The sequence below is a fragment of the Citrus sinensis genome, chromosome 7 (genome assembly GCF_022201045.2).
Source record: "Citrus sinensis cultivar Valencia sweet orange chromosome 7, DVS_A1.0, whole genome shotgun sequence".
Taxonomy (NCBI): domain Eukaryota; kingdom Viridiplantae; phylum Streptophyta; class Magnoliopsida; order Sapindales; family Rutaceae; genus Citrus; species Citrus sinensis.
This window is the reverse complement of record NC_068562.1, coordinates 28513821-28530171: the sequence shown is the minus strand read 5'-3', so window position 1 is coordinate 28530171 and position 16351 is coordinate 28513821. Positions and strand designations below refer to the sequence as shown.

The following is a 16351-nucleotide window of genomic DNA, read 5'->3' as shown; positions in this document are numbered from 1 at the left end:
TGGCAGTAAGCCTCAAGAGTGGCACTCAGTTTAAAGTCATTGAACTAAATGTAGGCAGTATTGGTTTCTCTTTAAAGCGCATTGAACTCTTAAACACTTGCTCCATCTTATCATAAGCTTGCTTCTTCCCACACGAATCAATCAGCAGATTAGATGTGATAATATCAAGTTTACACCGGTACTTTTCATGCGAGAAAGTACAGATTCCATTTCTTTTAGCAATGATCATCCCTTTTTTCCCATATGCATCCATTACAATATTTCACCATTGTATGTATAGATACCAGAGGCAAGGATTCTCTCATCGAGTTCTTTGGGCAAAGCATGTTGAAAACAAAGGAGGACCAAATTGTTGAAAACAAAAACTCTTCAGGTAACAGAAGAGTTTTAATAAATTGAAGGGCTTTATTGATATTTTAGAGGATAAACACTGCATCACTCACGGCTTAGTCTTGCGTTTCTCTTCTAATTCTTCATTATTCACTTGACGTTTACGACAAAGAACTTAGGGCTATTTGTAATAATCTATAAGTACATTTTATAAATATTTTTAAATATTCTAAAGATTTTTATATTAAGATATTTTTACCATCAGTAGATATTTAGATTTGAAATATCTCCAAATCTCTACAATTCTTAAATCTTTCATAGATTGAACTTTAAAATTGAGGCTTGGACAAATATAATTGGATTAGATTATGAAATTGATGTTGGATTTTTAACAAAGCATTGACTTTATCTACATTTCGAGCTTGAGCCAAAATCTTAAAAGGATGTTGTATGTCACACCGTTTGGTCTGCAAGGTACCATTCTCTTCACCTTCTCAAAATAACAAAGGGTAATTTTTAGGGACCTCCCCTGAGGTTTAGTGTATTGACAATTGGATAGAAAGTATTCATGTAATTACAGGAACCTCCCCTGACGTTAGTATTCCGTTAAGTAGACCGTCAGTTACTGTTGAAATTCCAAAACTGCCCTTGTCGTTCTCCCTCACCACGTAGCAAGTCTACCCTTCGTTCTCCCTCGCACAGCAAGTCTACCATTTGTTCTCCCCCACGCAACAAATCTCGGTTCGTTTCAAGCACTTTGCTCTCTCACTCTCCCTCTCTCTTTCTTTGAAACAAATAAACATAGAGGCAGGAATTACAGGATAAACTTTCCTCAACATCACGAAGGTTGCAATTACAGGACAATGAGCTTCAACTCCCTAACAGTCAACTCATAAACAGTACAATGTCCTACACGAATTGCCTTAACAAGAAGATTACAACAGCTGTCGGAGACAAGGCTATTGCTGCGTGAGGGAGATCAGAGCCGACACTGCGTGAGGAGTGCTGAGACTTGCTGGCTGCTGCATGTGGTGAGGGAGATCGGAGCCGACGTAACGCGATGAGGAAACTTGGGAAAATTTGAGCAACGCTGGCTGTTGAACAAAGCGAGACGCGTGAGAGAGTTTATTCCATTCATGTGCGTGGCAGTTTTTTAGACCTGCACTTGAGGATCGTTCTTGCGATTTCTGGCATTATCTCTTTCTGCCATGGTACTACTGCTTTCCTTTCTAATGCATCGGATAGAATCTTCAAGTTCTCATCTGTAAACTTGTTGAAACTGTTGATGCAATTAGAGTCTTCTTCTTCTGCCTCGCTCGAAGAAGCTGAATTTGGGATGGAGTTAGGGTTTGATAAAAGGTCTGGTTTAGGGTGATGGTTGCTTCTGAAGCTGCTTTCATAGCCTTCACATACCCAAAATTGGTGTTCTTTTGGCAACAGCTGTTTGCACTCCTGTGAAGACACTGAAATGGAGGACGGTGATGATGAAGTACCTATGATAATCTCCCTTCATCTTCAAATAAAACACCTTGGAATAAGCAGCGGCAGTGGCGGGAACCAATTTCTGGTCCAATAATTTCAAGATCCCGCCACAGATCTCCGTCAACTCGGCCTTGATCTTCGATCTGTACTCCTTAATCACGGAGACATAGTCCTGGTTGCCGCGCAACTCCTCCTTCTGCTTGATGGAGGACATGATGCGCCAGGAAGCGCGGCGTGCACCGATGACGTTTTTGTCAGCCTCGTGGAGAAGGGGCTGCCATTGTTCCGTTCGGATGTGTTTGTTTGAATTTTGTTTTTGTTTAAATTTTAAATTTATTTTTACGTATTTACCCTTTATAATAACGTTATACGTATTTTTATATGAATGTCAAGGGAGGTCCTTGTAATTATATAAATACTTTCTATCCGACTGTCAATACAGTAAACCTCAGGGGAGGTCCCTAAAAATTACCCTTTGCTTTATCGCGGGTGCGGAGACGTGCAGTGATGAAAGCATTATATACAGAAGCGTCAGGCCGGAACCTGCTATTACGCATCTCTGAGAAGTGCCGCATGGCCATCCTAGTTTGTCCCTTCTTCCCCATAACCGTTATGAACTCTGAATAAATACCCATATCAGCAATGTACCATCGTTGTTTCAGAATCCATCTGAACACCTGAACACGCAATAATTAAGTCAATCAAACTGTTTACTTTGTTGAAGAAAACATGTCAAATTTGCACTAAACTCGCTGTGATCATCGGTTAACACTCATTAAGTTTCATTTCTCTTAGTTAATCTTAATGTGATCACGATGTTTACATCATTGTTGTAAACTGCATGAGATAAGAATGCTCAGGTATAAGGCCCAATTAAACGTATATCTCTAAATGAAATATGGAAACACAAACTGAGGTACAGAAATAAAAGCAATTGAAAGTGCTTTCTAAAACATCACATAGTAAGTGCTTCTCTATGAAATACTTCAAGATCCTTTCTTCTATCAAATACTTCTCTGCAAATCAGTCTCATTGTTTTTTAATGCAAAAAAAAGCGCTCGTGTCTATTTCAACAAAGCACTACAAACAGACATAACACTTTTGATACTTCAAAACCCGTACAGTATATGATGTAACGAGCACCTCAAGACAGGCCATAAGAAAACTCAAACACATATACACGAACAAAAGCACAAGAAACCCAACAAATGCTAACTACCCAGAAGCCAAAATTACTGAAAAAGTCCATTAAAAAATTGAAATTGAAATATGAAAACTCTATTTGTGGGGAATCCTTGAAGATGCGGACTTCATTTTTTTCATTTTAGATTAGTACACTAGTGTGTAAAGGTACCAAAGGAAATGTGGTCCATTTTCCATTTGACGAGAATTCCGAACCATTTTTGGTGATAATTAAGTATAAGATATTCTAAAAGCAATGCTCATCACTTTCCAACTTAGGTTGAGTATATTCCTTGTATGCAGGGAGTTGATTTCGTTTAGCCATACAAGGCATTGGGACGTTTGGACATAAGTGTAATCTCTGCTGCTCGCCGATCATGAACTGGATTTCCCATTCTCTTACATGTGCGTGCGTGCGTGTGTGTGTTGCTAAGCAAATTTTTAATTTCAAGTCTGTATGTTATTAAATTCGTGTCATGTTCGAATGCTATTTTGTTTCAGCTTGCAATTTAATTATCAGAATCGACCTTTATCCAACACTGACAAGATTAGATTCTCTTACCGCAATGTAATGTTGTTTCCACCGTTTCGCAACATCATAGTTAAATCTTTAATTCCTGAGGCGTGAAAGAAAGAGCAAGAAGCTAATCATTGCCTCAATAAAATCAGGTATGCGAGAATCAAGATGACAAATTTATTGATAGACATTCAACGATTCCCAAATAATTCATTTTACTTGAGATATGAGATCTAAAGCAGAGGCTAACAAAGTATTCTAAACCATATTGTGTCTAGCTAAAATTTAGCCAACTTGACCAAAAACACAATCATAAATTCAAAATGCCAGACTGTTTCATTATCATTAGCAAAATTTCCAAGGTACCACTATTGTCTCACACACAAAAATTATGAAGAACGATGCCCTAAAATTTTTCTTCAGTAGGCTTGTGAACCCGGTTGCGTCCCCACAGATTTGTCCATGTACCAAAATTTATGAGCTCCCGACCAGCTTGCAGGCTGATGAATGATATACATGGCGTTAACTGATCAAGTGGAGCCTTGGTGAAGAAGGTGAGAATTGTAGCCACAGGTCTGAAAGAGTGGAATTCGCCCTGCAAAATTTAACCACATATAAATAAATATTTCTTGAACTAATTTATCATAGAATCAACCAAGAACAGTCCATAATGCAAAGATGTATAAATTAATAAAATTCTAATTTGGAGAGACAAATATTTAAAGTACGCAACAAACTAACAGACCTCTCATTCAGCTTTGAGCATGATCCTGCTGCTGAGTAAGATGATGGCAGCAGCCAAAAGAGAGTATTGTGGCCGCAGAATGGTGTCTTTGCCTCCATAAAAATTTCTGATGTGTACTCATCTATGGCTCTCTTGCCATCCCCAACATATGGCACATACTACAGAACACAAATACTCTACCACACAACAACACTCAAGAATGATTAACAAAAACTACGATACTTCTTCTCAATATAAGCTACGCAAATGACAGTCGATCGCCAGCACTTGTAAGAATCTAAACTGCAAATGTACCTTGATTCCAGCTCCCAACAAGAGAATCAAACGAAACAGATTTCATCTTAGTCTGGCTGCTCTTTTAAATTCATCTCCATCAACCAAACTGTCCCTCCAATTGGCCAAATCAATCAGCCTTGCAAAAATAAGGGGGAAAAAACACAACGATTTAACAAAGAAAAAGCACGATCTTATGCTTCTCTACAACTATTTAACTGAACCAACAAAGCAAAATGCAAGAAAATCAGATTTAAGAACCTGAAATCTAAGCTTCATTTTTGTCCAAATGAAGCAAGAAGGTTCTCCGTTGCAACAGTCCACAGTAGTACAACAATTTTATCCGCTTTGTGTTTTTACTTGCACTATCTAATTACTATGAACAAACCACATCAATTAATTAACCACATCTTTCACAAATGAAGACTAAAAAATTAAAACCCCTGTGAACAAAACAAGTAATTGACTATATGTACCTAATGTCTTTCATGTTTTGTGGCATTTGACCTTTGGCTCCCTTGACCATTTGTTTGCACATGACCCATAGTTCAGGGAAATGAAATCAGTCAAGTGTTGTAGATTTCAAGAAGTGGAACCATTGATCCCTTGTAGGGCCTTTGTTGCTTTTCATGGAACTTATGTACTGTCCTCCAAACATAATGTCATCTGGATTCACCTAAATTTAGAAGCAAATTCAATTGAAATTTTAGATTAATTTAGAGGCAAATATGATCAATTGCATCAACCAATTTCATTCTAACGAAATTACTATAGGGAGAATACTTTTGAATGGAGCAAAAGACCCAAGAACACCCTAGAGCATGAGACACACCAACTTGTTTCAGTCCACACAGCTACAAAATCAACCGCATTGGCTTACCGTATCCATTGTTTATTTCCAAACTCAAATAAAGCCAAATAACAAAATACGGCTACAGAGACCAGAAGGAACCTCAACTAATTCCGTGCACTCACAAGGACACGAACTAATAACCTTATTTCGATTTTTTTTAAGGCACTAATGACTTTATTGATCACATGTTCTTCATAGACCAAGTTTTTCTACCAATCAAGCTGTTCTTTCTAACACCAAATAAATCAGCCCTGCAAAAACAGCATAAGAACCAACAAAGCAATAGCATAATTTAAGGTGGAAGGAGAAATGTCAGCTTCATTTTTCTCTAATGAAGAAAGAATGAAGGGTAATTAAATACTTAAAAGACGAGCCTTGGTGAGGTTGCTGAGAAATTGTAGCTGCAGGGTGGAAAAAGTGGAATTTGCCCTGCAGAATTATATTTAATATATTTACCTTACAAGTACAAGCTTACTATACAGTCAAGAGTCCAGAAAGCAGAGAAATTGAATTATGGAATTCTAAAGTTGAAGAGACAAATGAGTACACAATAAACAAACCTGTCCTTCAGCTTTATGTAGGCATTCTGGGTGAGAATATTCTTTTCAAATCTGATAGAAGAAAATTGGTCTTATAAATACAAGATGATTTCAAACTCATCCAAAAACCTTAAATCCATGAAAAGGTTAATATTCCCAAGACAAAGCAGAGAGCACTTGATGAAAGCCAAACCGTAACTCAAAAGAAATCAGAAACTTCTTCTCCCCATGTATGCCACAAACCACTACAGCAACTATGACAAGCTGCCAATCCTCTGTAATATTAATTCATTATAATTTGCTTCAAGAAATGATACAAAACTTAGCATCATGATGAAAATTTAGGCTGATGCAGAAAATAAGTCCCTATAAGTTTTCCCACAAGATATTACCTTTTATCCTTGACCACATTTTGCATATCCACATCAGACATGAGTTACTCTTGAAAACCAAGTAATGCTTATTGTGACACTGGGTTCGAATATATGGGCGTCATATGATGAAAATATCTTCTTATAGTGGGAAAACCTGAAAAACAATTAAAGAAATAAATAATGCTCAAGTAATTTATTTCAAGTAAGGAAAATATAGTCAATGATTTCAGTAAAAAAACTCTTGCATAATATAGACCGGATAACTTATATGATACATATTAGAGTGAAAAGGGTGTTTGATACAGTGAATCAGACTGCTCGATGAAATGCCATGCTGAGGCAACTCACCGTGGTGCTCATCTCCAAATCATCCAGAAAGCATTGACATGAAAAATGAATTGGGCGAGGAGTGATGACTCAGTAGCACTCTCAGGCTTTCTATAGATAGCTTGTAGATAAGAATGAAGGGTTGCACAAGAAAGGTTAGCTCTGTCCTTTGTAAAGGACAAAGGACAGTGAACTGTGTCCATTAGATGGAAGCAAAGGGAGCCATTTAATTAGCAATACAGCTGTACTTGAACTGAGCATGACTTGTTAAACAAGAATGTGTTTTTGTATATTTATTTAACTAAGAAATGAAATGTAAGTATGCTGAGCAAAATTTTATTCTTCTCTCTGTAGTTCCCTGTTTTGGAAATTTTAGTTCTTAATAAGCTCTTTCATTTCTTAACTAGCTCCACAGAATTTGATGACAAAAGAAAATACCTAGGAGAGATGGTAACTGCAGCTTTTCTGGTCACTTTGAAATTATGGTGGAAACTTCTGCTAATACCTGCAAAAGTGTTGTAATGTGTCCATAAAGGTCGGATCTTGGAGAACTTGAATGAAATGCAAGTACTGCTATTGTTGTTTTCAAACAAAAAGTAACGATGTTTGGTAAAAATATAACTTTTAAAGTCCAAAAAATAATAACCAAAGTTTTTCATCAATACATCAAATCAACTAATCTTTTGAGCCTCAGTTCTAAGAATTTATGAAACACTTTATGGTAGGGGCTTAAAAAAGATACAATTACTAGGAAGCAAAACCAGACACAGCTTAAATTAGTAACAACTGCTGCTTCCAGACTATATGACAGGTTTTAGAATTTGATCCAGATTTTGTTCATTTAACCTTTTATATTACAAATAACTAAATAAATTAGAGAATTAGCTAACTATGAAAAGAATAAAATACCTTTTGGGTCAATGGTACGTAGCTCAGTGTTATTGTTATTGAATTCAATGAGAGCCTCCGTGCACATAATCATTTTGAATTTTGATTAAAGCAATGCGAGATATTTTTGACCAATCCCCTCCTGTGTCTTTTCTGAAACGTTCTTCTAACATACGACAAGTGCGAGTTGTTTTAATTTAGGAAATGCAATAACCAGTGCAGTTGAAGATGTGGCATGATCACTTCATATTCTGAAAAATCATCGCTTACTCTGTTTACTCTGCATAAAAAGAATTTCGAGTGTTTCACAATAAGACATCACTTTTTTGACAAATTAAATTGAATTTTTAACTTAATTTAGAAGCAAATTATGACAATTTAAAAGCAACCTTGCAAATTAAACTCCAATTAATATATATTTATCTTAAACGAACTTGCTAAAGTTGAGTTGACAGTCCAGAATCTAGATATGCTTAATTATAGAATCCTAATAATTCTAAAGTTGAAGAGACAAAAAAAGTATGTAATAAACAAATCACTCATTCAGCTTTGAGTAGGCTCATCGTGCTGTGAGCATTGCTTTTGAATCAAAAGAAAATATTAAATGCTCTTATTCCAAAAACCTTAATCCAAATCAAATCTTCCCAAGATATAGAGATGAGGAAGAAAAATCAAAATCACGTTGCACGGCTGTAAAAGCTATAACTCATGCTTATTATGATATTGGATGATCAAACAAAGTTGGCCATTAATTACATGATAAAAAATTTCTGCTTATGGAGGAAAAACCTGTGAAATGATTAAACAAACTACTTAGTATTTTAATTGCACCTGAGTTTCTCTATTTCAAAATTCAACAGGTCACAGGCTTTGGCTCAGACTTGTCATACCACAAAAGAACACGATGAATCCCTAAAAAAAGGACCCTTAATGTAATGAAATCCCTGAAAGTTCAATTAACACCATCTCAATAATTAAGTCTCAACTAATTACTTTTAATTAAAGAAACTGTTAATTTATTCAATGTGAAATTAGAAAATTAATAATTAAAAAATAGTATTGCATACGTTCTTGACCAGATAACATGTGTGTGTGTGATAGAGGATTTGGTTCAATAAAATTACAAAAAAGGTGAGTTTGAAAAAAAAAAAAAGATCGAGAAGCAAATACCTAGGATTTGAAGGTAATTAACTGCAGGTAGCCACTCGCTTGTGAAGAATATATTACAGAGAAAATTGTTGCTCATATATATATAGCTGCAAAATTGTTGCAATCATAAAGTAAATACATTATTCGGTTAATATATTACAAACAATTACCAATAAAATAAATTAAGTTAAAAGGAATGAGGAGAAGAAAATACCAGTCAGTGGTAACTGTTGCTATCTGATATTGAATTCAGCCAGGGCCCCCTTGCACATAATCCCATGTAAATCGGATGTTCGGAATGTGAGAGATGTTTGACCAATCCTCTCCTGTGTCCTTTTTGAAACGTTCTTCTAAAATAGGACACTGACTAATCCACAATTCCTCCAGTGTTGTGCTCCGAAGAAGTTGGTCTGGCACCGACTTCAACTTCGAACAGTTAGAAATCTTTAATGTCTTTAGTTGTGGCATGATTGTAATATTATCTTCTTTCCCAAAATCCCACTCTTCCCATCCTTCTAAAAGAGTAAACTTGAGTTGTTTTAATTTAGGAAAGGCAATAACTGAGGAAGATGTGCCAATACCATGTAGACGATCTCTACTTTCTATTCCCAAAAATTCATCATCCACTGTTTTCACTCTCTTGATCCACTCTATTGTGAGTACTTCAAGCAATGGCCATTTTCCCAAAGGAGGCAATTTTACCGAATGGCAACCCTGGAGTCTTAATTTCTTCAGTTTGCATGACGACACTATCCAAATGGGGAACAAAGTCTTGCCTTTATAAAATAATATTTCTAGTGACTCAAGATTTGGAGGTGGTCTTAAGGCTTCAATAATTGCTTCATCCTTTGCTCCATTTTCCTCGTTCATCTCCTCTATCAGTTCCTTATCAAACCCTAATCCCAAATGAAGAAGATTCATCTTATTCTCAAGCCCTGCAGATTTAGCCTCATCTACATCTTTCACGTTCCCCAACCCTCGAATTCTAAGAGACCCTCTGAGGTGACGCAACTGTCCCAGAACCTCCAATTTACATCCTTGACTTCGACTGTCATTTCTGCTCCCGGTAATACCCACAACAAACTCACTTAAATGCCTCAGATTCACTAACTTTCCAAATCCGTGAGGTAAGCTTCTCAAATAATAACCGTGTTGACGGATCTCTAATGTTTGCAAGTTAAATAACTCACAGCACGTTTCAGGCAGTTCATCCATCATTAAACGATGCAGTTGAAGAAATCTCAAATGAATCAATTTCTCAATCTCCTTTGGAATTTCACGAATCATACCCCGAGACCAAGAGCCATGTGCAACTATTTTTAATGTCCTTAAACATGTCAATTGATCAAACAAGCGTGGCAGGACCGGTGAAAAGACATCATATGGGCTACGAATTAAAAAGCTTCGCAATTTCTTGGCATTTAATAAGGAATCAGGAAATGAGGCCTCAAATCCAAGCATCAACATCGAATGACGAAGTTTTTCCTTGGGGGTATTTATCAATGACAACGGTTCTTCATGACCATTAGCTTCTGTTGAAAAACATTCATTTTTAGTGAGATATTGTGCAAAATCATGCACTATATCATGCATCTTGCAACTTACAACAAGCCCATCATACTCGTCTGTCTCAAACTCTTGGAAGAAAGATCTTGTGGCTAAGTAGTCAAAATATTCCTCCCCAATCATCTCCAACTCCTTATTTTCTTTTGGCCTAATATAACCTTGAGCCAACCACAATTTAATCAATTCATCTTTATCCATACGGTAGTCTTTTGGAAAAATAGCACAATACAAAAAACACCGTTTTATTGTGGGCGGCAAATCATTATAACTCAATAAAAGAGGGGCTAAAAGACCTCTTTCAAATTCTTCTAGTTGCCACATCTGACTATCTAAAATACTTTGCCACACTCTCACGCTTCTTTTAAAACGCAAAAGGCTCCCAATAGTTTTGACAGCAAGTGGCAGGCCCTTACACTTGCTGACAATTTTTCTACCAATTTCCTCTAACTGTTCACACTCCAAACGAGGTCTGTTAGAAAAAGCTATTCGTTCGAACAACGACCAGCATTCACGTTCAGACAGCTCCTTAATGGAGATAACATCAGTTGAATCCATCGTTCCAGCAACTATCTCCTTACGAGTGGTAACTAAAATCTTACTTCCACGCTGTCCATTTATTAGACAATGTCGAAATGATTCCCATTTATTGTAATCTTCTGTCCAAACATCATCCAGAACAAGAAGAAATTTTTCTCTTGCAATAGATTCATTAATACGTAGAAGAAGTGCATTTAGTTCAACTAAATTAGTGGCAGAACCTTCTAAAGCTTCAATGATTGCTTTCGCAATTCTGTACTCATCAAAAGGGTCAGACACACAAACCCATATTCTTTTCCCAAAATGGTTTATCACATCATTATCATTATAAACAAATTGAGCAAGAGTTGTCTTGCCAATTCCACCCATCCCAACAAGAGAGATGGTTTGGACGGCATTTTGTTGTTCACTACCCTCACCTAATAACTTGCTCTTTAGAGTGCTCTTCTCCTCAACTCGACCACAAACATCAGACACATCAATTAAAGCAGTACTATGCATCCTCTCAGACCTCTCAGTAGATCTAATGACACTAAAATTAAAAATATCTTTCTGTCTGTGAATACCATCTAAATTTTTATTGATTTCTTTTATCTCCCGAGCAATGTCATGACGCAGAAACACTTGTTTGGAACCAAAGCAAGAGGAAGCAGGAAAGAAGGAACATACCCTCTTTCGAGGAGCGAGAGCATTGTTATCAACTCCTTCGATTTGCAGTTTGAGCCTTGCGGTGTTCCACTCATCCAACACATCCTCCATGTCGTAGGATGCATATTTGAGCTTCTCTAACCAAAGTCTGACCGGTTCCTCCGCCATTTGCCTTCGGTCTGCATCAACCAGCACAGCTTGAATGGCTTCAAAATTGTCTTGCAACATTTTCACTTCTGTACCAACACCCTTTACAAGCCTCACCCGCTCTTTTGCCTCTTCAATAGCCGTTGAAATCAGCTGCTCCAAAACAACGGAAACCATCGCGTCAACCATATTGAAAAATTTGGTGAAGTATTTGAAAACAATAAAAAAAAGTTATTGCCAAAGTGCAGAAAGGAGGTAATTATATTGTGAAGATGTTCCCTGTGTTATATCAATTATCAATTTGAGGAATATCTTGTTTTTGGGAGCTGCTACTTACGTTTAACGTAAGAAACAGCCTTCTCTACTACCTACCAGTGGGTTCTAGTGGAGCCACCGTTCAGTTGGGTGAGAGATTTTGAAATACTAACTAAATCTCTAATAAAAGTAATAATATTATTGTTAATAACTCCTTAATCAAGTTGATCTACTTGAATGTTACTTTATGTTAGTTGGGCTTTACTTCATGTTGAGTACTAAGCAAGAAATTATCATAAACTCTAGGAACTAAAAAGGAATATATGTTTAATTTTATATGATTAACTTTTTGTAATAAATATTTTAAGGAGGCTTATATAATTCATACTATTATTTGGATGCTATTATGTAATAGCTGAATTAAGATTTTCTCTTAATTATGTTCTTTAAATAAAATACAATTATATGATTGATAATTCTATATATCTATTGAAACCAATGTAAAGAAATAAATTTTCTTTACTTTAGATAAATGAAGGGTTAATTTTGTCCTGCCCCCAAATATTTTAATATTTTTCATCACGTATCTATATGTTTCGAAAATACTCATTTCACACTCAATTCTGTTATTTTGACCGTTTATTCTCATGGTCAAAAGGTAAATTTAGAAATTCATATCCTAAATATTATTTGATGATGATAAATTAAATTTATTTGATAATTTAATTAATGAAATTATTATTAATTATCTTTAAATAAAATTTTTTAATATAAATATTAATTATTAAATTAATATTTTATCTCATTTTATTTTTTCTAATTCAAGATAAGATGTATTTAAGATATTTACTTAAATTTTAAATAGTTCTGTTAAATATAACGATCAAATTAATATAATTAAATGTGAAATAAATATTTTTAAAATATATAAATACGTGGTGAAAAATATTAAAATATTTTGGGGCAGGATAAAATTAACCCATAAATGAATATGAACACCTGTGATAAGATCTTCTTCAAAGTTCCAGATAAATTTAGTTCATCATAATAGAAGAGATAGCGACAGAAGGCAATAAAAAATGAAAGGTCATTTCAGATTACAGTTTTATTATTGTTTTTACGGGTTATTTTTAGGTACCTCCCCTGAGGTTTAGTATATTTACAGTCAGATAGAAAGTATCCACGTAATTATAAACACCTCCCCTGCCGTTAGTATCCAGTTAGTTTAACTGTTAGTCGACTGTTAAATTTACAAAATTACCCTCCTCCTCAAAATTATAAGTTATCTTTTACACTGATTCTACATTTTCATTGACCTCCAAACAAAAATATTTTTTAATGATTCATCAGTAAACAATAGGATAACAAGATGCAGCAAAGCAAGCAAAACTTTAAAACTGCATCAAATACAAAATGATCCACACAGCCCCATCCATAACCTTATTCAAAACCCGAATGGTCTTCAATCAACTGAAACCAAGCTTTTTTTTCCTCCAACTTTCCCACCACCCAAACACACACTCCTAAGAAATTTAAACCTAACATCCTAGTACAGATCAATCTCAGTTACAATTACACAAGCACCGGCTTGCTTCAAAGTAGCAGCACAACCATTGCCAACATCACCATAACCGCAAACAACAGCAGCCTTTCCGACAATCATAACATCAATAGCTCTCATCAAACCATCTGGGAGCAAGTGGCGGCATCCACAAGTCATCAAATTGTTTCCCCCATTGCATTATCAAACATTAGTATTTAATTTCTTCCAATATTTCAAACATTTAATGAATTGATGGTATGAAATAAAATAAAATAAAATTGAGATCTGACGCAAATCAAAGTAAATTACCTTGCTATTGGTGACAGAGTCATTGACATTGATGGCAGGGAATAAGAGGGTTCCATTTTCTTGCATCTGGTACAACCAATCTGAAACTCGGCATTGTTGGTGGAGGCCGGGTCGGGTAGCTTCCGGGTCTTCTCGTAGATCTCCTCAGCTTTGACTCTCTCGCGGATCAACAACGTGGCGTACCACCGTCGTCAATGATGAGATCTGGGCCGCCGTCGCGACCCCAGTCCAGAGCTTTCTCCGTGCACCACCAGCACTCCTAGTGGGTCTCGCCCTTCCAAACGAAGACGGAGGCGGAGTTACATGCGATGGCGGCGGCCACGTGGTCTTGGGTTGAGAAGATATTGCAGGACCACTAGCAGACTTCGGCGTTGAAATGGGCTTCAAGAACAGAGGGGAAGAGGATAGTTAATTTAGTGGAGATTCGTTCTTTTTGGAGCACAGCCAAGATGGTCCTAAAGGCAACTATACCCCTTGTGCGTGTTCTGTGTTTGATCAATGGGGCTGATAAACCACAAGTGGGTTACATCTATGAAACCATGGATCAAGCAAAGGAGACAATTAAAGAGGAATTTAAGAACAAGAAAACCCAATATTGGCCAATTTGAGAAATTATTGATGAGATCTGGGACAATCATCTCCATAGCCCTCTTCATGCTGCTGGTTATTACCTAAACCCAGAGCTGTGAGGCGATGATGTTGGCTCCTTTGAAGGGTTGTGAAAGAGACGAATCAACTAAATCATCTCACTTTTGATTTTTTTTAATTTTAAATATATTTTTACACAATTGCCCTTACATACTAATGACATACGTATTTGAATACTAACGTCAGGGGAGGTCCCTGTAATTACATGTATACTTTCTATCTGACTGTAAATACACTAAACCTCAAGGGAGGTACCTAAAAATAACCCTTGTTTTTACGTGTGAAAGCACATCCAGTGGGTCATGTCTGTCAGTGAGGAATCAGTCAGTAATCAATAGATGTATAATGGAATAAGAGATGAACCTTGCTGTAGCTGAAACATACATCCACTCAAAAAGTAAACCATTCATTAAGCTAAGCATTCAAACATACACAAAACATCGGCTGGAAAGTCATCTTCCCAGATGACAGGATCCGAGCTACACAAGGCTCGTTTAACTATTGATAACTTAAAAAAATGTTGAACGATTCCAAAAAAAGGTTCCTTCCATCTTTTCATAAAAGATTGAAGATGCCCAAATTAGTCTAAACTTTTAACGGCCAGTGAATTTCCACCGCCATTGTGTGTAATCATACCTCACAACTAAAATAGTAATTAATATTATATTTTTATTTCTAATAAGTAATAAATTATAGCCTTTTTTTTTTTTTAAACAAACGGGTTTTAAAAAGAGTTAAAAGGAAAAACAAATCATATATGTCATGTTGAAGATAAACAATGACGCTAGGAAGAGAGTTTGGTAACAAATGAAGACCCAAAAGAAGTGATAGTGTATGGTTTACTAAGAGTAAGAAGTCTGCTGCAAAATTAACTTCTCTGTAAACATAGTTAATGGTAATGCGCTAGTTCCGACTAACGAGATCTTTAATGGACTTAATCACATGAGAGAACTCATTAGTCGTGATCATAGGAGTGGTGAAAAATACAGAGGCTGTCAACTTCAACTTGTAATCATCGGATCCCATTTTGCCAAGCAACAAACTTTAGCCTCTTTAATTTCTCTTTTGTCACTCAGGGGTAATGCTTTTGTGGGCAATTTGATCCTTTCGCATTATAAGAATAAAATATCCAAATAAACTTTCTATTCAACCAGACTACTAGACATTAGTGGGTAATGACTGACATGTCTAGCAACAAGTTGTGACAAAGGTTAACAAGCCCCTAGTCCATCAGGTGTTACATGGCCCATTTACATTAACAGTTAGCAACCCTTATTATTGCCCCTAAATCAGCAATGAGCATTACTGATTTTATTATTATTATTATTTTAAACCATAATGTCCATATGGAATAGTTAAAATCATAGGATTGTTTGGTTTATAAATTAATAAAAAACATTAAAGTTAAAAGAGCGCAAAGTAATCGACTAATCACATTGCGACCCGAATATTCTGTGAAGATACGTTGATCCTTTCAATTCTTATGCTGGCACCTGGCTGCTGGATGTGCAAAAAGCTAATTAAAGTTTACTTTTATTTTACGTAAAAGCATGAAAATAAAAGATAAAAATAAGGAGAATTTATAGGTGATGAAGATTACCCTTACTCATTTTGTAGCTCTTCTGCTACTGCTGTTGCTGCTTTGCTACCACTGCTCTAGCCACTGTTGCGGCTCTATCTCTACTGCTACTACTCTTATCTCTATTGCTGTTACTTTGCATTTGAGTAGTAACAAAAATAAAAAGCACACATTGAAAATGTTAGATTGTTCTGTATTTAAGTTTAATATATTTAATTTTAATCGATGATACTGCTTGTTAAATATTTGATACACATTGTTTTATTTTAAATTCTATAGTACTAAGATATAGATCCTCAAGAGATGTTGATGGTGTAGATAAGGGTAATTGATGTCTAAAATCATTTTTGTTTGTATGGTAAATGTCCATATTACAAAGGGTGATTTATTAATTAAGAAGGAAATAATAGTAGGCCATTTACCATTATTGATTGGTAAATGTTGTAAAGATAATGCTACA

At 35.8% G+C, this 16351-nt stretch overlaps 1 protein-coding gene and 1 pseudogene across 19 annotated transcripts; both read right to left on the bottom strand.

Annotated features, from left to right (window-relative positions):
- Window positions 1-25: 25 nt before the first annotated feature.
- Window positions 26-2845, bottom strand: LOC102623762 (pentatricopeptide repeat-containing protein At4g39620, chloroplastic-like; annotated as a pseudogene).
- Window positions 2846-3824: 979 nt separating this feature from the next.
- Window positions 3825-12094, bottom strand: LOC102607473 (putative disease resistance protein RGA3). Of its 19 annotated transcripts, none has more exons than XM_052444305.1 (12): window positions 8874-12094; window positions 8681-8766; window positions 7532-7790; window positions 7061-7127; window positions 6314-6449; window positions 6121-6196; window positions 5943-5993; window positions 5006-5811; window positions 4791-4905; window positions 4551-4668; window positions 4257-4432; window positions 3825-4106 (listed from the first exon to the last, which is right to left on the bottom strand). In XM_052444305.1, the coding sequence occupies exon 1, from the start codon at window positions 11744-11746 to the stop codon at window positions 8909-8911; it is 2838 nt and encodes a 945-aa protein (XP_052300265.1). In that variant the 5' UTR covers window positions 11747-12094; the 3' UTR covers window positions 3825-4106; window positions 4257-4432; window positions 4551-4668; window positions 4791-4905; window positions 5006-5811; window positions 5943-5993; window positions 6121-6196; window positions 6314-6449; window positions 7061-7127; window positions 7532-7790; window positions 8681-8766; window positions 8874-8908. The 19 variants fall into 19 exon arrangements, 18 of the variants coding, with proteins under 18 accessions (XP_052300265.1, XP_052300266.1, XP_052300264.1 ...); XM_052444306.1 differs by having other exon boundaries at window positions 5006-5205; XM_052444304.1 differs by having other exon boundaries at window positions 5930-5993; window positions 6121-6449.
- Between the last annotated feature and the right edge of the window lie 4257 nt (window positions 12095-16351).